At 42.1% G+C, this 24,339-nt stretch overlaps 1 protein-coding gene and 1 pseudogene across 1 annotated transcript; one reads left to right on the forward strand and one right to left on the reverse strand.

The window, feature by feature from the left end:
• Window positions 1-4,010: 4,010 nt before the first annotated feature.
• SRPRA (SRP receptor subunit alpha) lies at window positions 4,011-24,339 on the reverse strand. The gene is made up of 14 exons (XM_060786958.2): window positions 24,092-24,339; window positions 19,449-19,532; window positions 17,725-17,888; window positions 16,511-16,671; window positions 16,036-16,198; window positions 15,370-15,523; window positions 13,750-13,856; window positions 13,245-13,363; window positions 11,471-11,557; window positions 9,769-9,941; window positions 7,833-8,046; window positions 6,021-6,184; window positions 4,510-4,608; window positions 4,011-4,326 (listed from the first exon to the last, which is right to left on the reverse strand). Exons 1-14 carry the CDS (start codon window positions 24,215-24,217, stop codon window positions 4,198-4,200), a joined length of 1,944 nt encoding a protein of 647 aa, XP_060642941.2. The 5' UTR covers window positions 24,218-24,339; the 3' UTR covers window positions 4,011-4,197.
• LOC132782297 (small ribosomal subunit protein uS19 pseudogene) lies at window positions 18,137-18,641 on the forward strand (annotated as a pseudogene).

The raw sequence follows: 24,339 nt of genomic DNA on the forward strand, positions 1-24,339 counted from the left end.
ACGAGGGCTCTTCCCACTCGAGGATCCCATGCTCTTCAATGCATGCGGGGACATGAGAGAAGCCTCCCACAAGGATGATAAAAATATCAAATCATCGGGGCGTCCCCTGGGCAACGCCCTTGCAGACGGCCAATTCTCTCACACCAGAAGCGACTTGCAGTTTCTCAAGTCCCTCCTGACATGACAAAAAAATGCACGTGTGTCGAGATGGGTGAGGGGGGGGGATGAGCACGTGCAGTACACTGGCATCTACGCACGCGTGCCTTCATGGCATCTCTATGTACAAACACACAGATGTATATGTACACACACACATTTATATCTCTCGAAGTATTTATGTTTTCTATATAATAATAAGTCTATATAAATAAAAATGTAATGTTCGTTTGTGGGATTAACAGAACTCAAAAACCACTGGAGGAATTGACACCAAATTTGGACAGCATATACCTAATAACCCAATCTATGTCCTTCACTCAAAAAATTTTTGATTTTGGGAGTTGTCGTTTCTGGGATTTATAGTTCACCTAGAATCAGTGACCATTCTGAACTCCACCAATGATGGAATTGAACCAATCTTGGCACACAGAACTCCAATGACAAACAGAAAATACTGGAAGGGTTTGGTGGGCAGTGTCCTTTGGTTTTGGAGTTGTAGTTCACCTACATCCAGAGAGCACTGTGGACTCAAACAATGATGGATCTGGAGCAAACTCTACACGAATACTCAATATGCCCAAATGTGAACACTGGTGGAGTTTGGGGAAAATAGAATCTTGACATTTGGGAGTTGTAGTTGCTGTGATTTATAGTTCACCTACAATCACAGAGCATTCTGAACCCCCCCCCCCCAACGATAGAATTGGGCCAAACCTCCCACACAGAACCCCCATGTGGGCCACAGCAACGATTGGCAGGGCACAGCTAGTCTATATAAATAAAAATGTAATGTTTATTTGTGGGATTAATAGAACTCAAAAACCACTGGACGAATTGACACCAAATTTGGCAGCAATCCGATCTATGTCTTTCAAACAAAAAAAATCGTACAAAATGAAGGGGAAATAACTTAAAACTCTCCAAAAAGAAAAATGCCTTACAGAGCAAGTGCAAACCCTAACCCTAACCCTCTCCCCATTGCACAAGAATGATGAAGCACCAACCGTTGTGAGGGAAAAGAAGCCTTGCCATGGAGTCCCTTTCCATGCAGGAAAGCAGAGTCCCTTTTCTTTTGGGGAGGGGAGGGATTGAGGAAAGGAAAGAGGGAAGGAAGGAGGCCTGGCTCAAGCCCCCGCAACAGTTGGAGCCACCACAGTGGCATCATGAGGCCCACGTGGCTACCCGGCAACTCCCCCCCCCCCCCCCCGGCCATTTGGTGAACCATTAGAAGGCCAGCAACTCTCCCACTTTGGGCTCCACATCCCCCTTTCACCCCCTCAAATAAGACATTACAAAACCCTTACAAACTATCCCAGAGGAAGGAGGAGAAAGAAGGCAGTTTCAAAGAGGCTTTTTTGAGAGTTTTGGCCAGCATGAATATAAATGAAAAGCCTTGCAGCTTCAGTGGCTGCTCCTCATTACTTTATTTTCCATACCAACTTGCACCTTAACAGCCTGACTTCTACTAGCCAGCAGGAAACTTTTGGTGGGAGGAGTTCCCTAGCCCAGATTTCTTCATGTCTGCAAATTCTCTGTTTTCTGAGGGCTACAGCTAGTGAATAATAAAAACTGTATTTGTAACCCACCGGATCTCCCTTGTTGCTTGGCAAAGTGGCCCACTGTGGCATCCTTGGTTGCCTTTTACTGGGTGGAATGACCTCCCCCACTCAAAAGGTAGTATATGGTATATACTGGAATGGTACATAATGGGTTGACACTTGGCCAAATTGCAGGGACCCCTCCCCATGGTAGGCCTGAGTACATTTAATCTTATGTTTTGTATATTTATAGCAGAAATGGGCAGGTGACAGTTATGCAGGAATCAACCTAAGCATTCTGAACTCCACCAACGATGGAATTGAACCAAACTTGGTACACAGAACTCCCATGACCAACAGAAAATACTGGAAGGGTTTGGTGGGCATTGACCTTGAGTTTGGGAGTTGTAGTTCACCTACATCCAGAGAGTACTGTGGACTCAAACAATGATGAATTTGGACCAAACTTGGCACGGATACTCAATATGCCCAAATGTGAACACTGGTGAAGTTTGAGGAAAACAGGCCCTGACATTTGGGAGTTGTAGTTTCTGGGATTTATACTTCACCTGCAATCAAAGAGCATTCTGAACCCGACCAATGATAGAATTAGGCCAAACCTCCCACACAGAACCCCCATGACCATCAGAAAATACTGTGTTTTCTGATGGTCTTTGGCGACCCCTCTGACGCCCCTCGTGACCCCTCCAGGGGTCCCGACCCCCAGGTTGAAAAACACTGCCTTAGATCATCTGCTCCATTTTTGAAGATTTTTGTGAAGTCTGGGATATATTATATTTCAGTACATACAACTCCTCTGTAACTGTACACTGAAGCAAAAGTTAACAGGCAAATTGCATACTTGGAAACATTATCTGTAATCAATGATATTGTGGAAGAAATGAAAAGAATTCAGTAGCCTGTTTCTTTCTAGTCCTCTGGTTTCTTACTATTGGAAAGAGGAACTTGGTGGGTTTTTTCTTAAATAAATTTTATTATATAAATTACTTTTTAGCAGACAGCATTCAACTTATTGCACTACAGCACATCTGCAATACCGAGCTACAAGACATCCTCGTAAGAGTTTTGTATTATTCAACATAGCACTTTATACCAGGATCAAGAGGCACTCTGAAGGGAGGGGGAAGTGGACAGCAGAAAAGCAGCAAGCGGCCACAGCATTATTACTCCCACCAGAAAATCCCTTTCACATGCTGGTTTCGTGAGGAGAAAGCCAGCGCATTTACGCAAGTCAAGACTTCTGTGGGCTAGGCTTCCTCTGACTTCTGGTGATTGGGCAGGAAAGCCTAAGAGGTGAGGCAGTGAGAGACTGAAACGTATCCTCTGTAAACAAGGGAAGGGGGTCACTGAAGCGTTGCCCACTCTTTGATTTAATATGCTTATAGATAAGAATCAAAATGAATCCACACAACTAGCTCTTTCTTTATCCAAACTGAGTTTTTTCCTTGTTTGCATGAGAAGGGAGAAGGGCAAAGGAGGTTGTTTGCAGCATTGTGTACCCCATGCTTCAGCACTGCCGATGAAGCTTGGGTGTATGGTTGTGCAAAATTACAGCGTGTGCTCACCACCAACAGGGAAGTTCAACACAAACAGGATCTGATATTTGTGCAATGATTTGAGCAATGTTCTGTATATAGCACCTCAAAAATGCAACAAAAGCAGCTTTCTCTCTGAAATCAGGGGTGCCCTTGGTTTGCAAGTCTGTCCAAAGGCCTCACAGCACCCTGCGAACTTTGCATAACCAAGGGTAGCCTGGGGCAGTGCCTGGCTAGCCCTGCTGTGAAAACACAGATAGGAGGGCTTTTTTAAGGCATCCGCAGCCTGCCCCTCTGGAAGCAGCAGGTCTCAGCTTTGTTTCAGGGAAGAGTTGGAAAGCTTCGGATCAAAGCAAGCTGCAAGGCCAAAGCTTGACTTGCTAAAAGCATCTCTCTCTATCCTATTAGAAAACAGCCTGTTTATCATGGTAACACCTAACCATGCTTTGCCACTAAAACATAATCGAAAATGGCTCCGCGAGCTCACTGAGTTTTAAATAAAGCAGAGGTAGAACAGGCCCCCTCTTCTCAAAGTCTGATGACACCCATTAACCTGGGATGAGCAATACGAAGCTCAGGGCTTGAACAGTGTGCCGAAGAGGCAGAATGAAGGAAGACGGGAAAGAGGGCCGACCGACTGGAGGACAGCGAGGACAGCAAATTCCAAAGCTAGGAAAGGACTTTTCCTTCCTCAAAACCTTTTAGAGCATGAGGCTAATTTCAAAGAAGTGGAACAGAATTAAACCTGCACATTACATAAGAGGAAGTTATGTGTATTGATGAAACCAAGACAAAGATGAAAAGACAGGGAAAACAGCCCCTTCTAGCATCCCTTCATTCTGTGTCGCACTATGAGAAAGAAAAGAAAAGTGCTAAGACAGTCACATTGGAAAAGCACATTCTGAGAGATCTGCAGACAGGAATTTGGTGCAATAACTGGTGGTTTAAGCTTTCATGAGAGCAGCAACCACAGCCTTGGCATTAAGGCTACGCAGGTCACAGTAGGTTTGTCCGGTACCCACAAACACAATGGGCTTGCTAGTGATGTACGTCATGGAGATGGCAGCACCAACCTAAGATGGAGAGAAGAGCACTCGTCAGGAACAAATGCAACGGATTAGTTTGCTAGGCTTTCATCGGTCCTTTTAAAAAAAATGCTGATGTACTTTATGGCTAATTAGATTACTATGAAAGATGTTTGTCACACAAATTTATGTATACATTGCTTTTCATATCCTCTCAAAGTAAGCACTTACCTTGTCATCAATGGTGTCAAATTTGGTGAGTACTATTCCATCAATGAGGCGTGGGGTCTGAGCCACGGAGTGATCAGCAAGGGCCTTGTTGAATTTGACCTGAGGTTGAAGAAGATAAGAGTACTCTTCGTGAACTATTCACCAACACCGTGTTGTGAAATATTTTACAAAGGAATCCCAAACAATCTAAAACAGGTCTCTTCAACCTGTGGCCCTCCAAATGTTTTAGATGTCGACCAGAATTGATAGGATTTGACAATGTAGAATGAACCTACGGATTCTGAGCTGGCGAACGTTGAACATTAGATTGGTTTTATTGATTGTGATATATATCTTGCTTGTTTTAATTGTTTATAATGGCTATTGATACATGTTTTTATCTTATTGTTTGTTGTTGGCATCAAATTGTGCCTTTTGTAAGCCGCCCTGAGTCCCCCCTCGGGGGTTGAGAAGGGCAGGGTAGAAATGCGCGAAATAAATAATAAATAAATAATTTCCCCAGAATTCCTGACCACTGAACAAGCTGGCAAGAGCTTCTGGGAGTTGGAGGCCCAAACATATGGAGGACAGCAGGTTGAAGAGGCCTGATCTAAAGCAGTGCCCTGCTAATGCAAAAATCCACAGCTAAAGCAACCAAACATCCAAGTCCCTCATCTTCCAAGGTAGCCCCTTCCACTGTAACACAACCAATTACATTAATACATAAATTTAAAATTATTACTGGATTTGCATTCCCAGAAAAATGACCCCTCCCCCAACCTTAAAAAAAGAACAAAATCTTGTGTTCATGAACAAGGAGTTCTGACAACCAAAATGTGTTACTTCTGCTCAGTTACATCATGGTTTGGATAAAAGAGTCCTCCATGTCAGGACTTTGATAGACTATGTGTTCTTTTCAATAAAAGGTGGCGCAGTGGGTTAAACCACTGTGCTGCTGAACTTGTTGACCGAAAGATCAATGGTTCGAATTCAGGGAGTGGGGTGTGTTTCTGCTGTTAGCCCCAGCTTCTGTCCACCTAGCAATTTGAAAACATGCAAATGTGAGTAGAATCATAGGTACTGCTTCGGTGGGAAGGTAACGGCACTTCATGCAGTCATGCCAGCCACATGATCTTGGAGGTGTCTATGGACAATGCTGGCTCTTCAGATTAGCATTGGAGATGAGCACCACCCCCAGAGTTGAACATAACTAGACTTAATGTCAAGGGGAAACCTTTAGCTTTTTAAGAAATCTACCAATCTACCAATGCACAACACTGCTATTTTTCGAACTAAACAACCCTTCCAGAACTGCCCTTGTAAAGGCTTCTGAGCAAGTTGTTCCTGAGGTCATAAATCATGACTCCCACCTGGTGTACCCTTTATAACCCTATGGGAAGATGATTCTACTTCCACACTGAGTAATCAATTTTTATATTTATATGAGAATGTTGTGAATCAGTCCACATGGAACGGGACGGTTTGCCACCTCATGTTTCAATCTCAAAAATGGGAAAGGCTGAGGAACTCACCAGCTGATCCACAGCCTCGTTTCCCACCAAGGCTTCTCCCACAAACAGGACAAGGTCAGGGGTGTTGACTGCAATGAGTTTGGCCAGAGCTGTCATCAAAGGGGCATTGTCCTGCATTCGGCCAGCTGTGTCCACCAAGACCACATCAAAACCTTGGTTTCGTGCTAAGAAACAAATGGATAAAGTTGTTGCACCTCAGAGTAGATTCACCTTGCTGAAGAACAGCAAACTGCACATAGCCAGTAGTCTTTATAGTTTATTAAAAACAAAAGGTAAAAAGTTCTTAAAAGCAAAGGATCATGTTCCAAAAGATCAATATAACATAGCACTTGAAGCTTAATCCAAAAAGGCATCAGCAAAGCAAAACCCAAGAGAACATGACAAAGTCCTGGAACCATGAACAACAAAACTGCAAGGTAATCCAGCCTAGTTTAGGCAAACTCCATAGGTAAATGCAAATTTGCTTTGACAAAGATCTGGTATCAAACACTCTGTTTAATACCCTTTGCAAAACATGAAGGCGTTTCTCTGGCCCCTGGCCTCCTTCTCGTTAGCTATTCTTTCACTCCTTCAAATTCGGAATTCCAACTGGTCGGCCTGATCTAAAGTTCCCATATCGTCACGGTCAGTCTGTTCGTTAGTGCTAGCCTGTTTTCCGGTTTGCTCATTATCAGGCTAAGAACCAGGCTGAGAACTGTCCTCCTTTTCTGAGTCAAACTGCACATGGCTATTTTCAGTATCAACACTCTCATGCCTTACTGTGGGAAACTGCATTTCTTCGCTGTCTATAACAGGGACATTTTGAACCAAACTGTGTACCTGAGTCCCATCATCCTCATCAGAAACACTCTCTGATTCCAGCTGAGGTACAACAAACGTAGAAATAGAACCAGGGGCAATAAGACTTCTGCCGAGAATGGGAACATATTGACATTTACAGCTGGCTTTCTCCAATGCCCCAAAAGCATTTCTTGCAAACATAGATGGTTGCCACATTTTTTTCCAACAGAATCTAAACCCAGGATATTTTGAGTTTCCACATACAATATTTACCTTGATGCATACTGTCTGAAGCATCAAGATCATAATTGCACTCCGCTTTTTATACTTTGTATAACAGCAGTATTCAGTAATGTATTATTTGTTTATTTATGACATTTATATCTTGCCCTCACCCTGAAGGGGACTCAAGGCAGCTTACATTAGCGACATTATTCCATGCCTGAACAAAAACAATTACAAGCAATTACACAACAATTTAAAACCACATTTAAAAACATATGTAAACATTAGGCAACTATTGTGCATATATCCAAAGCCAGATAATCAGAGGATCATATTCATCAACCCAAAGCCAATTCCGACTGTATTGCACAGATAGTTATGCTGGATCAAATGCTTACTCCCAAAGCCAAGTTTTCACTTGTTTGCGAAAGGACAAAAGGTAAGGGACTGACCTAATCCTACTAGGGAGGGAGTTCCACAGCTGAGGAAATTTCACAAAATAATATAATTTCAGAAAAAAATGTAATTTCACAAAAAGCAACATTTTTAATTGAAATTTGGCAGCTGAAATAGGGCTGTAATTTATTAGTTTTGCTAACCACAAATTATGCACAAGACCTAAGCAGAGCTCACAACCTACTGGAAGTCTTTCTCAGTTCCCTGTTGTGTCTAGTTAGGCATCATGACAAATCACAATAGAAGCACATGGGGGGTTGGGAAGGGATTCCTGTCTCTCAAGTCTGTTGTTTCTTTAACTTTTGATCGCCTGGAAAAGGAGCATATCCAACACCTGGAGACAGGCCTTACCGTACTGGATTGCCTCCATGGCAATGCCCGCAGCATCCTTCCCATATCCCTTCTCATAGAGCTGGACCATGACGCGACCGCTGTGATTCTCTGGAGGATGCAAAGCATTCAGGCGGCGGGTGTGAGTCCGCAGCTGCTCCACGGCTCCAGCACGAAACGTATCACAGGCAGCAATCAGGACACTAAACCCGTTTTCAATGAGCCAAAATGAAATCTGAGGAAGAAGTGGAAGAATGTTTCCAAAACGAAATTCAATGGACCTATAGCCCTCTGCACATTGGGTCCCATTTTCTTTTAGCCACTGCAAGCATTGCCAAAGCTGAGGGATTTCGTTCAAGGTGTAGAAGAGAATTATTAAAAACAGATGCCAATAGGAGTGATAACATCCAGTAGATTTTGGGTTGATGTTCAAGTTGTAGTTACCTGCAAGACCTGCTTATAATAATGTAGTGTGGAAAAGAGATTCTGGATGTGGAAAAAGAAACATGATTCTATTATTGAAAATAGCCCAAAATGTTTCAGTCTGGAAATGTTTTCATGAAACATTTCCACACCTCCGAGCTCAATTCAAAGTGCTGGTCTTGGCCTATAAAACCCTAGTAGGAGCCTAAAAACGTGGTTGTTTCAGTGTGCCTTCCCAGAATAAGGAAACTCCCAGCAATATGTCCCTAAATGCTCTTTATTGGTGATTTAAGATTGTCTGCACACTCATCCCTCTTCAAAAACTTCTATCTCAGTTCCATGTCACCTTGTCATGCCCAGCATTATTTTTTAAATTTTTAATTATTACATTTGGCCCAGACATAGGTTTTTAAACGTGTCGTGTTACTGTTAATGTTTACTGCTTATTTTTGCTTATGAGTTATTTATTACTTTGTATTATTGTTGTTATTGTTTATTGTTGTATTGTGGGCTCGGCCTCATGTAAGCCGCACCGAGTCCCTTGGGGAGATGGTAGTGGGGTACAAATAAAGTTTTTATTATTATTATTATTATTATTATTATTATTATTATTATTACTATTACGGCTCTGGCCCAGCTTACTTATCCGAATGGATCTCCCTCTACGTTCCAACTCGTAATTTAAGATCTACTGGGGAGGCCCTGCTCTCGGTCCCACCAGCGTCACAAATGCGTCTAGTGAGAACAAGGGACAGGGCCTTCTCAGTGGTGACCCCTGCTTGTGGAATTCGCTCCCCAGCGAGATTAGATCGCGTCCTCCCTCCTTTCTTTTAGGAAAAAACTAAAGACGTGGTTTTGGAGCTAGGCCTTTGGCTAGTGGGCACAGCAGCACTTTAGACATTGAACCCGGACAATAGGTTTGTTATGATAATTGGAAATGGCTATGTGACTTGTGATTATGTAATTTTTAATTAATATTACTGTTTTCATTTGCTATGTACTAGGATTTTATATTGTTGTTACTGATATTGTTGGCATTGAATTGTTGCCTGTGTTAGCCGCTCTGAGTCCCCCTTCGAGGGTGAGAAGGGCGGGGTAGAAATGGTGTAAATAAATCAATAAATCAATAAATAAGTGAAAACAAAAGTTGAGACAAGGAAAAGATCTTATGGGTGCACAAACAGGTGCCACCTATGTGATTACTGTGAAGTGAAGATTCTAGTGGGAATCTATGGGTTGACTACTTTTGTTTCCTTAGCAGAAAATGGGCCACTAGCTGCCCAAATATGTAGTACTGAAGGACTCAGGAAACCCTTGAGATACTCGTGTTCATTTTCAATTGATAGGAGGAAAAAAAACACATACCAACAGGGAAAGAAATCTATTAATCCAAGGCTGGGGCTTCCACTCAATATCTCCACGGAATGACCCATTGGCTTCTTCTTTGTCTCTCATAACTAGATCATGGATTGTTTGAGTCCCATTAGTGTCACACTATCCATACCACCCGCATGTAGGCCCTGTAAATAAATACCTTGGCTAGGTTGGTTGACTTCCCCACTCCATTGACACCGCAAAATGTGATGACATAGGGCCGGCGGTGGCGCTGGGCATCCATCACATCACGCAGGACATCCACGCGACGCTGAGGCTGTAGGATCTGCACCAGAGACTCCTGGAGGGCCTGCTTGACCGTTGAGGTCACCGCTGGGAAATTGAAAACAAACTGTGACCAAAGAAGCCAAATCTCTTCCTGCAATTCCAACATGAACAAGTTCCTTGTAGAGGCAGCTTTGTTTAAGTACAGAAAGTTGAAACCTCTGTAGAACAGGATACTTCCTGTTTAGGGAATATGAAGCCTTTGCCTCTAGATAAGGCCTGATCTTCCTAATATCTTCCTCCAATCTTTGGTCCTAATTATTGCTTTGGGAGACTCAGGGATTCTATCTACACAATTATTACAAGCAGGACACATAACCAGGGTAGGTTTTCAGGTTTCCAGTGTAAGCCATCTCAATTCTGGAATAACAATAATAATAATCATGATTTGTCAACTGCAAAGAGCCACCTTACTTGGATCTGCGCACATCATTCGAAAATACATCACACAGTCCTAGATGCTTGGGAAGTGTTTGACTTGTAATTTTGTGATACGAAATCCAGCATATATATCTCATTTGCTGTTTTTGTGTCAGTAAAATAATAATAATAATAATAATAATAATAATAATAATAATAATAGAGGGGATTTCTTTGTACTCCTTATGAACCTTCGAGGACTTTAAGATCGTCTGGAGAGGCCCTGCTCTCAGTCCTGCCATCACCACAAACATGGCTGGTGGGGACGAGAGACATGGCCTTCTCAGTGGTGGCCCCTCAGCTATGAAACGCCCTTCCTAGGGAGATCAGATTGGCTTCTTCGCTCCTAGCGTTTCGGAAGAATCTTAAGACATGGCTATTTGAGCAGGCATTTGTGAATACTGAGTAACGGACATAAGAACGGAACAACTACATGACGGAACTGGACATTGTTTTAATGAGTATTTATTGAATTATGCTTATTCTAGTGTTATGATTTTATTGATGTTGATGTTTTATACTGTAATTGTGTTCTTGGTGGCATTGAATTTTGCCTTGTAAACCACCTCAAGTCGCCGGAAGGCTGAGAGGGGCGGTATAGAAATATACTAAATAAATAAATATATATATATATATACACTAAATAAATAAATACTCCAGATCTGTATTTATTTATTTATACCTCAGATCATAGGCATTAAGAGCAGCATTGCAATGTGAGAACACCAAATAGACTCCCTATGAAATGAAGGAATGAAACTTTTTTTATACTCCGCCCTATCTCCTTGAAGGGACTCAGGGCAGCTTACGACAAACTACACAATGGCAAACATTCCATGCTGACTGTAATATATAAGCAGGTCAATAAAAAAATCAAGAACTCAATAAATTATAAACCAACATAAACAAGCAAGACATAACATAATCCACGTAATTTCTAACATATTAAATCCTATAAAAATGCCTCTGTGTCGTGTTTATAACAGAGTATTCAAAGTGTGACTTTTGGGCCAACTTCAGCCTCCTCCATGTTCTGCATGGGTTCAGTACAGTGTGGGATTCATGAGAGGTCTGCACTTATCTCCAAGGGAAGTAACACTGCCAACCTGGAATACTCCTGACAGAGGTTCAGGTATTCAAAATGAAAAGAGACTTACTAGTAAAGGTGCCCATCACTTTGCCTTCCAACTTCTTTGCAACAGATTCACACAGCTGAACAGCAATCTCAGCAGCAACATTCTTAGCTTGGGAAAGAGGAAACAAATCCCAAAACAATGAGTTAAGATTGCATAGCCCATCATGCATGATTTTTTTATTTTTTTCCCTTTTTAATGTCACTTTGATGATGTTGTTGTTGTTTGTTGTATATCTTTTGATTTTAGTCTGGACTTGGCCCCATGTAAGCCGCTCCGAGTCCCCATCGGTAGGATGGTGGTGAGGTAGAAATAAAGATTATTATTATTATTATTATGCATTCAGCTGAATTATTATTCTATGTGCTTAACATAATTATCATGGTAATTCTAACAGCTTACCCTTCAACAAGGACAAATGGTATTTTAGCCTCCTAAGGACTGGCTTTATTTTAGCCTCATAAGGTCTGGTAGGGGGAAGGAAGATGCAAAGGGGGGGGGGGGAGTATTTATTTCTAAACATATATAACACTGTCCTCCTTTTGTGGGGACTTGAAGGCATGGCTATTCAAAGAAGCTTTTGAGAACATCTAGTCCCTGGTTGTTCTGCGTAACAGTCATGCAGCTTGCACTTCATCCCATGGCTTCTCTCCGTTGTTACAGCTCTGCATTTATCCCATTCCTTTGTCCTATTGTTTACAGCCTGGTCATGTTTTTAGCAGCTTACCGCCATTGGTTGATGAGTGCAGTTTTATTGAGTTTTGGTTAAAGCTTAAACCCTTGTGCTGGCAGGACTGCTGACAAAAAGGTTGGCGGTTCGAATCCGGGGACAAATGGAGCTCCCATTTGTCAGCTCCAGCTTCCCATGCGGGGATCTGAGAGACGCTTCCCCACAAGGATGGTAAAACACCCGGGCGTCCCTTGGGCAACGTCCTTGCAGACAGCCTATTCTCTCACACCAGAAGCAACTTGCAGTTTCTCAAGTTGCTCCCAATACGAAAAAAAAGCCAGAATATGGCAAAGCATCCCGTGTCCCAAAAATAGGATAAGAGATAACTTTAAACAATTTTCAGACCAATGTAAGGTATTTATTTATTTATTTATAGTATTTATATACCGCCTTTCTCACCCCTGGGGGGATTCAAAGCGGTTTACACATAAATAATGGTAAGATTCAATGCCTTACGCTGGGCACCGATACAATGCCAATACAAACAATTACAATAGTAAAACCACAATTAAACATAAATCACAATTAAAACAATACATCAACAAGCATTAAAACAATAAAACAGTCTCATTAGTTGAATCGCTGTTCCAGTCAGTGTCCCTCTAAAATGCTACATACATCTACTATCCGAAAGCCTGGTCCCAGAATCATGATTTTATTTTTTTTCTAAAAGCCAGAAGGGAGGGAACTGATCTTACCTCATTTGGGAGTGTGTTCCATAGGCAGGAACTGCCCTGTCCCTCGTCCCCGGCAGACTCATTTGTGCTGTTGACGGGAGCAAGAGTAGGGCCTCCCCGGATGATCTTAGATTACGAGGTGGCATGTAGGGGTGGTAGTGGAGTTGCAAGATTGATAGTATTAGCCACACTATCCATCTTGATGCTAGCATCATCTGCTATCTGCCCTTTCTCTATCCCTCCAAAAACTTAGGAACTATGCCCACTAGAGGATTTTCCCCTTGACCCTTCCTCATACACTTTTAGAATCAATAGAAAACTGTTAGGATCAATTGCTACCCTATAAGGCCCCAGGACTAGCCAGCATAAAGCCAGAGCAGCCAATGCTTACCAATCAGATGATCCTTCATCTTTTCCAGCACTGGATCCATGTCTTCTCTGGTCAAGCTTTTGGAGCCCACGAGGCCCTTTAGCATCCCAAACATGCCCCCAAGACCACCCTTCTTGGCACTAGAGACAGGAAAAGAGTAGGTAGCACATGCATTTCTTCACAGAACACATGTATTTTTTTACAGAACAAATCTCAACTACAAAGCCTATCTCATTAGTCCAGGATTCTTCGTCAGGTTTTTCTAACACTTGAAAATTCACTTTTTAAACCATTTTTCAAAAGTTCTTTGCAGCCCTATACAAAGCATGAATCATTTTTGGTTTGTATACCTAAAAACAATACAACTGCTGCATAGCAAACAAAGAGGAGGGACTAAATACACCCCTTCTTCCATAGTTGCTGCTCTCTGCCCAGAAAACAAGGCATGAGTCCTGGAGAAAACAACTACTAATTTCTTTCTCACCAAAAGTAACTTACACACACGGATACAGAATGGAGGTTTTACCTTGTACTTGAAGAGCTTTGAACCACCTTCTCCTCTTCCATCTCCTCTTCACTCTCATATTCAATTTCACGAAGAAGACCAGGCTCATGGTTGCGATCCCCAACAAGCTGAATTGGATGAGAAGAATGCCAAGAGCCAACACAAGTTTCAGTCAGCTTCCTTATTGTAAAACAGTAAACAGTGTTCGGGCATTTAAGAAAGATGCCTTCATCAGGGCAAAAGCTTTCATGTGCTCCAGTCCACTTCATTCAACACCTGAGATATTACTCCCAGATGTAATAAATAAAATAATAATAAAACTTTATACCCCGCCACCATATCCCCAAGGAACTCAGAGCAGCTTACATGAGGCCAAGCCCAACAGTACATCAATAAACAAAAACAATAAACAAAGCAAAAAAATACAATACAATTAATATAAAACACATATAAACAATAACCAATAAACAGTAACACAGAAAAATTTAAAAACCTATGGCCGGGCCAAATATAATAGTTTAAAAATTAAAAAATAAATGCTGGGCATGAACAAGGTAGGATATAACTGGTATAAGGGTTTTAAAAGAAATGAGGGGAGTGCAGTCCAACCCAATACAATAGTAAAGTGCATTCTGAGGACATATTGCTGGGAATTTTCCTTATTCTGGGAAGGCACACTGGAACAACCATGTTTTCAGGCTCCTCCTAAAGACTGCCAGCGTTGGGGCATGTCTGATGTCCTTGGGAAGTGAGTTCCAGAGTCGGGGGGCCACCTCCGAGAAGGCCCTCTCCCTCGCCCTCACCAATCGCGCCTGCGAAGGATGTGGGAGCGCGAGCAGGGCCTCTCCAGTGAATGAAGAGATCATGTGGGTTTGTACACAGAAATGCGGTCACACAGGTAGGCGGGTCCCAAACTGTTCAGGGCTTTGTAGGTAAGAACCTGCACCTTGAATTGGGACGGGAAAATGAATGGCAGCCAATGCAGCTCCTTAAACAGCTCTCTGTAAGTCGCTCCAGTTAGTAACCTAGCTGCCGCCCGTTGTACCAGTTGAAATTTCTGGGCCGTCTTCAAGGGCAGTCCCACATAGAGTGCATTACAGCAATCCAATCTGGATGTGACTAAGGCATGGACCACCCTGGCCAGATCCAGCTTCACGAGTTACAGTCGCAGTTGGCGCACGAGTCTTAATTGTGCGAAGGCCCTCCCAGCCACCGCCGACGCCTGAGCTTCAAGCGTAAGTGAAGAGCCCAGGAGGACACCCAGACTGCGGACCTGTGACTTCAGAGGGAGTGTAACCCCATCCAGCACAGGTTGCCACCCTATACCCCGAGCCATCTTACGATCGACCAGGAGGACCTCTGTCTTGTCGGGATTGATCCTCAGCTTGTTCCTCCTCATCCAGCACCTGAGGGGCTTCCTTGGAGTTAGGTGGAAAAAAGTAGTAGAGTTGTGCATCATCTTCATAGAGATGGCACCCAACTCCAAAACACCGGATGACCTCTCCTAGTGGTTTCATGTACATGTTGAAAAGCATGGGGGACAGAATGGAACCGTGCCTCCAAGGCCCATTTTGGAGAGTCGTCCCAGAAGGATATACACATACAGAAGGAAAGCAATATCAAGTGTTTTGAATACTTTACCATTTCTGCATCATAATCCTCCATGGGGCAAGTGTCTGCATTTCCATTGGTAGTGGAGTTGCTATAATCAAGTACTTTGGCATTTGAGTTCCCCAGATCCCACACTCTGGGTTTCTTCCCCTTATCCTTCTGAGCATCCGGCTTTGGGGACTTGCTAAAGAAGACAGAAGAGAAGCTCCATTAAAACTCAGCTGCTGCGGAAAATAGCACAAGTCATTTGCAGGGGCAAAGATAACCACACAAATTTATGTTCTGGATCTTTAATAATAACAACAAAAACTTTATTTGTATCCCACACCATCTCCCAAAAGGACTCGGGACGGCTTACAGAATAGCACTTAATATTGCCATAAAATACAGGTAAAACTGCATCAACATGCTAAACAATAACACTATCAATTAACATAAAAAATAAAAGGCAATTTTAATTATTTTCCTTATCTTATCAGCCCAAAAGAGCACAATTCTCAAAACTGAATTCTGGTCCAAGATAGCTGAGCACGCTGGGCCTTCAAAGTACCCCCTGCATGTTTGAATCTGTAATACCATATGAAGGTTGGACCAGAAGGAAATTAAAATGTATCTACAGAGATGCAACCCTTCCGCTTGGTATCTCCGAGTGGGATGAAAAAGGTGCGCCAACTCACTGTTACTGGCCTCACTTACTTAGACTTCTCTCCCACTTTCATGCGCTTCCTGAAGAATTCCTCTCGGTTCCTCTGCAGAATCTCATCCTTAGTCAGTTCTTCTCTGTCCCCAGCTGCAGTACCAGGGTCCTGCTTGACAGCAGGGGCTGCTTTGGGGGCAGCAACTGCTTCACCTCCAGGAGCTGGGGGAGAAAAAAAACAGCACTGTGGGTTTTTTTCCAGCTACAAGTTTTGCTCAATTTCAAAAGGCCCATGCAAACTAGCAGATTAGACCGCTGGCAAGTGGGATTTACACCATTTCTGGCATCCTGATGAAAGGGCAGGAAAAGAAGGGGGAAGGAAATGTCAGAGAAAGAGAGAATAAAGATGCACAATCCATTTACAAGCATGCACTCTACAGCCCCCTTCAAACAACTGGGAATGTTAAAGATGAGCCACCGGAAATACCTATGTGATCCCACATAGATCACCAGTTAGCTGCAACATTGACTCACCTTCTTTTTTGGAACCTTTGTTTTTCTTATTCTTAGTTTTCTCTTTTGGTTTCTCTCCTCGGTTTTCTATCATAGATTTCACTGTTTTTTGGGACTTTGCTGACTGTTCAAAAGTCTTCATGGCAGTGGGAGCTCGGACTTTACTGCTCTCCTCTGCATCCCTGATTGGAAAGAAGAATACATTTCAGAGGTTTGCTCCTTCCATCACAATACCAAGCATCTTATTCTCCAAGTGGCCAGCTACTGGTCAAAGGACATTTAATCAACTACCAACCTTGCAAACTTTGTGTTTTTGTTTGTCTGTTTGTTTGCTAAAAAATGCAATGCAACTCTTTGGTCTGCCCCTGACACGAAAAATAAAATAAATTCTCCTATAGAGCTCTATACAGTTCTAGCCCAGCTTACTTGTCTGAACGCATCTGCCCTTACGTCCCACCTCGCAATTTAAGATCATCCTTGAGAGTCTATCCAAGATAGAGGAAGATTTTAACTTATGCCTGAATACAATTTCCCATTTCATTCACAACACAGCAAACTGCAGTTAGTAAAAAAAAAATAACACAGCCGAATATAAAATCACAATCTTGTTTCTTGACAATTCTGAACACAAGACAATGTTTCTAATTGACACAATTAGGAAGTGCCACTCATTCCTCATAGCAAACAGAAACTTTAAATTTGCACCCCCTAAACCCAGAGGTAAGGCAACAACCTAAGGTTTGTTATAACCATTTGTATAACCTATTTTGTTTACTGATAAACCTGAATATGGAAAATACAGCTTTACAATGGCAAGGAGTCTTATTCTAGGAAGGTCACCCTTCTTGAATATGGACTGGAAAACTAAACACCAATAAAATTTTCACCTAAAAACATCCAGTTTTTGTTTTTCCAAAAAAGATTTAGTTTTCAAAATACTGTTTCCCTGCATACACTGAGATTAAAAGAAGAAACTGCCCACATGGGGGAACACTGTACTTAAAAAGACTACCAGAGAAGTCTAGGGATTGCAACAAACATTACTAAAGCCAGCAGAGAGTTATAAGTGTGCAAACTGCAAACAGTAATGATCAGATTTATCCCAAGATTTCAGGATGCAGTAAACCAAACCTGGCTATAATTGGGAAACCAATGCTTCCTAAGCTTAGTTTAATTAGTTTCCTCATAAGAAATATGTAGCTTTAGTACTGAAATGAAGGGAATTTTACTGTTACCGTAGGAGATGTAAAAAATCTTCTTTAAAATCAAAGGTGCCATTGAGAATCCCAAGAGTTCCCTTCTGTTGGAACTCATTTCGATATTTGTCTCGGAACTCCTTATGGACATCATCTATTAACTTATCCACGTAAGTTAGAGTCAGGATTTTCTGAAACCCAACCTACAAGAAGAACAGATATTGTTGCGAAGAGAAATAATAATAATAATAACATTAATAATAATTCTTTATTTATAACCCGCTTTTCTCCCTCACGGGACCCAAAGCGGCTTACAACATATTGAAATCATGTAAACAATAATCCAAATACATTGATAATAAGTATAAAACACCATAAAATAACAATTTAAAACAATAATATACATTTACATTCTTGTAGCATCACAAATTGATAATGGTCACAAGCTTTTTTTTCCCTGAGAAGACTGAAACCAAGATGGCGGAAGTGGAGCAGAAGAAGCAGAGGACCTTCCGGAAGTTCACGTACCAGGGTGTTGATCTGGATCAGCTCCTCAACATGTCCTATGAACAGCTAATGCAGCTCTACAGCGCCCGCTGGCTGAACCGGGGCCTGAGCCGCAAGCAGCACTCCCTTCTGAAGCGCCTGCGTAAGGCCAAGAAGGAGGCCCCACCGATGGAAAAGCCCGAGGTGGTCAAGACCCACCTGCGAGACATGATCATCCTTCCCAAGATGGTGGGCAGCATGGTGGGCATCTATAACAGGAAGACTTTCAACCAGATGGAGATCAAGCCTGAGATGATTGGCCACTACCTGGGGGAGTTCTCCATCACCTACAAGCCAGTGAAGCACGGCCGGCCAGGAATTGGGGCCACCCACTCGTCTCGCTTCATCCCTCTCAAGTAACGGGCCTTTGGGAAGAACTTGGGTGTGTCTTAATAAAGAGGCATCCCCCAGTCCTTGGTTCTTCGTGCTCTCTTTAAGTGTTGCAAAAGTACCATTACTCTAGGAAGACGGAGGGTTCAGACCCAATATTATTACTATTCAGTCCTAATGTCACACTGCACAAATAAATCGATAATGTTCACAAATAAAAACCATTAATACCCATTTTTGTTTAGAACTTGACACCCCAAGCACACAAATCACTGTTTCCAGTTTCATCTCTCCACATCTCCATTAATAAATAAGGGAATGTTTCCTGCCATATCAAGATGTGATTTCATGTATATCAAGACCAGTGCAATTGAACTAACAAGGATTCATAAATCAACAAAACTTGGTTTAAATCTACTTTATAAACCTGGTTTGTTTGTTTGGATGCACTTAACAATAATCCCACACTCAAATATGTCTTCCATCTTTGTTTATCCACTCATGTGAACAGTTGATTACATAAACCCAAATGCAATGTATTTAAACAAAACAGTTTTTAAACTTATTGTTACACGTAAAAGTATTAAATTAGAAAAAAGAAGCCAGCTCTCGACTAAAGCCTAGTTGTCTTTCTAAATAGATAAATGAACCAAATACAAAATGGTGCCCTTGTAAAGAAGGCTGGTGCAAAACTGACAAAGTAGGCCAATTCTGTAGAATGTACTCCAAATCACAGGAAACAAAAAGGACATTCTGGAACCTTTAACAACAATACATCCATGATGAAAAGCAAGTTCTCTATCACAGTTCTCTGTTTATCTTCTTGCAGTATTGTGAAAATGAGGTTTTTTTTCCTACCAGTTTGAAGTACACAAGAGTTCACTTACCACAAAGACAAGCTCAAATTGATTGTCCAGCTTGTACTTCAGCGTAAGGGCTTCATGGGTGAAAGAATTATTGCCACCTCGCTCCTGAGAAGAGAAGGAAGAAGTATATCAGAATGATTAAATATAAAGTTCAATTTCCACACTGCAGGAGCTGTAGAGATTAAACTTCAACTTTTCTTCCAATTCAGTAGAACCATTGACTGCTAATTCTTTGCAGGGGGGCTAGAAAAGTATTTCAAAGTTGACAAGACAGTGGTCATACTTTAATAATAATTCTTTAATAATAATTTAGATGCCAAAGCAACCTCAGTCACGTCTTGAGACATTTTTCCAGACCTGTTTACAAGCATTTAATATCATTGCAAAGTGTTTGACTGTAATTCAGTCTATATAAACTTTCAAATCAATAAGTTTTCTTAAATATATTTTCCTCCTTATGGAACCTTGCAACAAAGTACAGATAAAAGCACACACATATAATATTAATACATTGTTGAATTTCAAGCAATTAAAGCACATCAACAAGGAAAGTATAGCAGAGATTCATTAAAGGATTAGAAGATTTCAGGCATTTTGCTGCCCGATCAAATAGCCGAGATGTTTTTACAGTCTATAATTAAGAGCATTTATCTTTGGTTAGACTAGTAAAGCATAAGTTTGATTGTTGAATTTTTATGACTCAAATAAAGGAAATGAGAAACAAAACCAGAATTGCAACCAATAGTGGACAAGTCTGAGAGACTTCTGCCTGGAATGCTGTGGTTTTAACCTACAAAACCCTATACGGTTCCGGCCCAGTTTACCTGTCCGAACGTATTCTCCCCTATGAACCATCAAGAGTGCTAAGATCGTCTGGAGAGGCCCTGCTCTCGGTCCCGTTTCCTTCGCAGGCACGTTTCGTGGGGACGAGAGACAGGGCCTTTTCTGTGGTGGCCCCTCGGCTATGGAATTCCCTCCCAAATGAAATTAGATCTGACCCCTCCCTCCTGACCTTTAGGAAGCTAGTGAAAACCTGGCTATGGAACAAAGCTTTTGCAGAATAATGTCTGAGACCGGCAATCGAACAAAGTTACTAACCACAATATATGGACAATATATGGACTGATTATACAGACTGAACTGGACACAATTTTATCTTTGCGAATGGTTTTTATGTAATTTATTTTATTTGTATTTGGTAATTTAATGTTGTTGTATTATGTTTTAGATTTTTAATGTTAGCATTGAATCTTCGGAGGTAGAGAAGATCGGGATATAAAAGTTTTAAATAAATAAATAAATAAATAATACCATGAGCAATAGAGACAAATTATAGTTAGGCAACTGAAATGGTTTTATCTAATCTATCACCTTCAGAGCCATGTCTACATAAACAAAGAGGCAAAGAAATACAAAAGGAACGAGATGTGAAAGTGGCCAAGTAATACAACATCAAAAATAAGATGATAGCATCTACTTGGCACAACAAGGAAACAATTCCAAGAACTGATACATTACAGTAGATGTAGAAAATGTCAGGCTGACAGCAGAAACAAGGGTGTTGAGGGTAACTTTGAAACAAACTTATACAAACATATAATCTGTGAAGTTATATGCCTTCAAATTGACTGATTTATGGTGACCCAAAGCTCAGTCAATTTCCAAGGTAAAGTAGAATTCAAATCCTGATCTCTCAGAGTCCAACACTCAAACTGCTATACCACATTGCTGTACAATCCATGAAGTGGTGTTCTGATGTGGGGACCAATGTATAACTATGGAGAACTATATCACATCCCAAGGAAGAAGGAAGTCTTCCAAATACAGACGTACAATGTGTTCTGGTTCACTTTGAGCCTGAGCTTTTTGAGTCAGAGTTTCCTCAGGACGAGGAGGATGATGGGTTACAGATTTCTGAACCTATTCCTGTTATTGAGGCAGACGGTGTTGATTCTGAAGAAGAGACGGTATTTCTGTTCCCCAGGGAAAGGAATGTTGTTTTAGATAAAGATAGTACAACTTCACAACTGCAGGTGGACAAGCCGGCCCCATCTGTGAGTGCAGGGCCTCTCGGTTCCAGGGAGACCAGTCTCAGGATAATGGGGGATCCGGCCTTGAAGATGGAAACTTGATTAGGAAGGACCCTTTGCAATTAAGGGTTTGCCGAAGTGCGCGCCTTGCCAACAAACATGAAACTCGAAGTCAACGTAATGCTTTCATGTTGGGGAAACATATTTAACGATCTGATTAAAGTCTGTCCGTTGTCAGTGCAATGTTGCTTATACCCTGCTAACTTCTCTGAAATTACTTTGGCTTTTGGGGAAAGCTTCTAGCTCTTTGGGACTTTGGTTTTGCTCCTGATTTTTTGGGAACTTTGTCATGCTGCCATGGATTCTTGTTTAACCAATGCTAAAGGAGTATACTTCATGTTATTTGCCTCTGGATCTTGGGAACTATGACTATGCATTTAAGACTCTGTCTTGGCTATTGAACTTTTGCAACTTTATTTCTATGTTTTTGATTTTGCTTTTTCTTCAATAAACTACGAAACCTACAGCCTTGGGGTGTGGTGGTGTCTTGAGCAAGGTGAATCTATCCTGAGTTGCAACACAATGAGTGTTTTGTATTCAAATGTCAATGGTCCTCAAAAATGTGGTTTCAAAAATCACTTTTCCGAGAAGGTAAGATGGTCTTGTTTAAAACACTATCTCTAAATCTCAAATCCTTCCATCGCATACTGATTAAAATTACATCCATAGCTATTTGTCCTTCAGAAATGATCCAGAGAATACAAATATTCACACAGTCTTTTCAAAAGCATTTTCAGGTACACATTAAATCTCTGGAACATATTGACAAAAGAGCTAGAATCAATTAATAGTGTTACAGACTTTTTAGGCACTAGATTAATGCTAGTTAAGAAAACAACTGGTGAAGCCAAGTAGAACACAAAGTACACAAGAACGGTTTGCTATAGGGGGGATGTCTGTGAAAAGAAACCAAGAGTGATATTGAAGTCCTCAACTTTGTTAACAGAATTCAGTTAATAGAGAAGCAGTCTCAAATGAGAATACTAAGAAATTAGTCTTCCTTAATTTAGCTAGTTCTAATGGGATCTTCAGGACGTAAGATCAAAATGTCCCAATTACAAGATGCTCTCAGAACAGGCTCATCCCATCTGGTCAAAACCTTTATCATCAGTTCTGGAAACCAGCAGGGATTTTCAGCTTAAGAAGGATCTACTCTACAGTGTCAGAAAATATATGGAATCAGTTAAGCTGCAATAACATGTGGCATGAATGAAAAACCAGGACAGAAAATGGTAGGAAAACTAGGAGTCACCGTTCAACAATATCTAGGCAGCTGTACAATTCCTATCTCGTAGAATCATAGAGTTCGAAGAGACCTCATGGGCCATCCAGTCCAACTCCCTGCCAAGAAGCAGGACAATTGCATTCAAAGCACCCCCAACAGATAAACATCCAGCCTCTGTTTAAAAGCTTCCAAAGAAGGAGCCTCCATCTCATGCTATGGGTTATATGGCTGTGTGGAAGGGCCCTATTTAACACTATGTTTTTTGTTCCTGCGTTACGTCATTTCACAATTGGGTTGATCATGAAAACCTGGGAAAAGTTGTCGAAGGCTTTCATGGCTGGAATCACTGGGTTGTTTCGCCTGCATCTATGACAAGCATCCTCAGAGGCAGTGAGGTCTGTTGGAACTTCCCTATGAGGTCAGTGGTTCCCGTGATGTATGGCAAGAACAGCTGATGGGGAAACACAACATACAAACTATCTACACACCCACCAAGAAATTCCAACAAATGCTACGTTCAGCAAAGGACACGAGGGATCCTCTCACTTCTGCAGGAGTCTACTGTATACCATGCAGCTGTGGACAAGTCTACATAGGGACCACCAAACGCAGCAGCGTGGCCCAAACACGAATCAAGGAACATGAAAGGCACTGCAGACTACTTCAACCAGAGAAGTCAGCCATAGCAGAGCACCTGGTGAACCAGCCTGGACACAGCATATTATTTGAGAACACAGTAATGCTGGACCACACCAACAACCACCATGTAAGACTACACAGAGAAGCCATTGAAATCCACAAGGAGCATGTGAACAATTTCAACAGAAAGGAGGAGACCATGAAAATGAACAAAATCTGGCTACCAGTATTTAAAAAAAACTCTAAAATTACAACAGCAAAACAGCAGAGAGTAAAGAACCAGGCACATCTTAACACCTCTCAACAAAATATTCCCCCAGGCTCAGCCAGGCCTTCAAGTGCTAATGAAGGTGGTCAGATGAAACATTCATAACTAGCTCCAGCAGACAAGAGCTCTTTGCTCCACCCCAGTCATTCCACAGATATATAAACACATTTTCCTAACTCCAACAGACCTCACTACCTCTGAGGATGCTTGCCATAGATGCAGGCGAAACGTCAGGAGACAATGCCTCTAGAACATGGCCATACAGCCCGAAGAAACCTACGACAACCCAGCCTCAGGCCCTTTCCTTTTCCCCCTCAGCCGCTTAAGCGGCTGAGGGGGAAAAGGAAGGGGCCTGAGGCTGTTAGGAATGGTGGAAACGAAGTCTAAAACACCTGGAGGCCCGAAGGTTGCCTATCTGTGCTCCCAAGCATACAGGCCTCACCTGGAGGAGGACGGAGCGGATGAGCGCGTTCACGGGGGCGGTGCAGGCCGCCGCGGGGCCGCGCACGCCCTGGAAGCACCACAGCACGAGCCCCCCTTTGCTGAAGATGGTGAAGAAGTCCAGCATGGCGGCGGCGGAGAGGGGCTCCGGGCCCCGCGGACAGGGCGAGAGCAGGCCGAGGCGCCGGGGAACCAGCCCGACTGCCTGACCCACGTCAGGTTAAGCTCTAGACTCGACCTCACTTCCGC

This window comes from Anolis sagrei, chromosome 7, assembly GCF_037176765.1.
Source record: "Anolis sagrei isolate rAnoSag1 chromosome 7, rAnoSag1.mat, whole genome shotgun sequence".
NCBI classification, from domain to species: domain Eukaryota; kingdom Metazoa; phylum Chordata; class Lepidosauria; order Squamata; family Dactyloidae; genus Anolis; species Anolis sagrei.

What these genes read in the sequence shown, in the direction of transcription:
- SRPRA (XM_060786958.2), bottom strand. Translation starts at nt 24,217, where the DNA reads ATGCTGGACTTCTTCACCATCTTCAGCAAAGGGGGGCTCGTGCTGTGG. An exon ending in TCCGCTCCGTCCTCCTCCAG is followed by an intron (nt 19,533 to 24,091) that starts GTGAGGCCTGTA and finishes TTCTCTTCTCAG; the next exon opens with GAGCGAGGTGGCAATAATTC. An exon ending in GATTTTTTACATCTCCTACG is followed by an intron (nt 16,672 to 17,724) that starts GTAACAGTAAAA and finishes CTTTCCAATCAG; the next exon opens with GGATGCAGAGGAGAGCAGTA.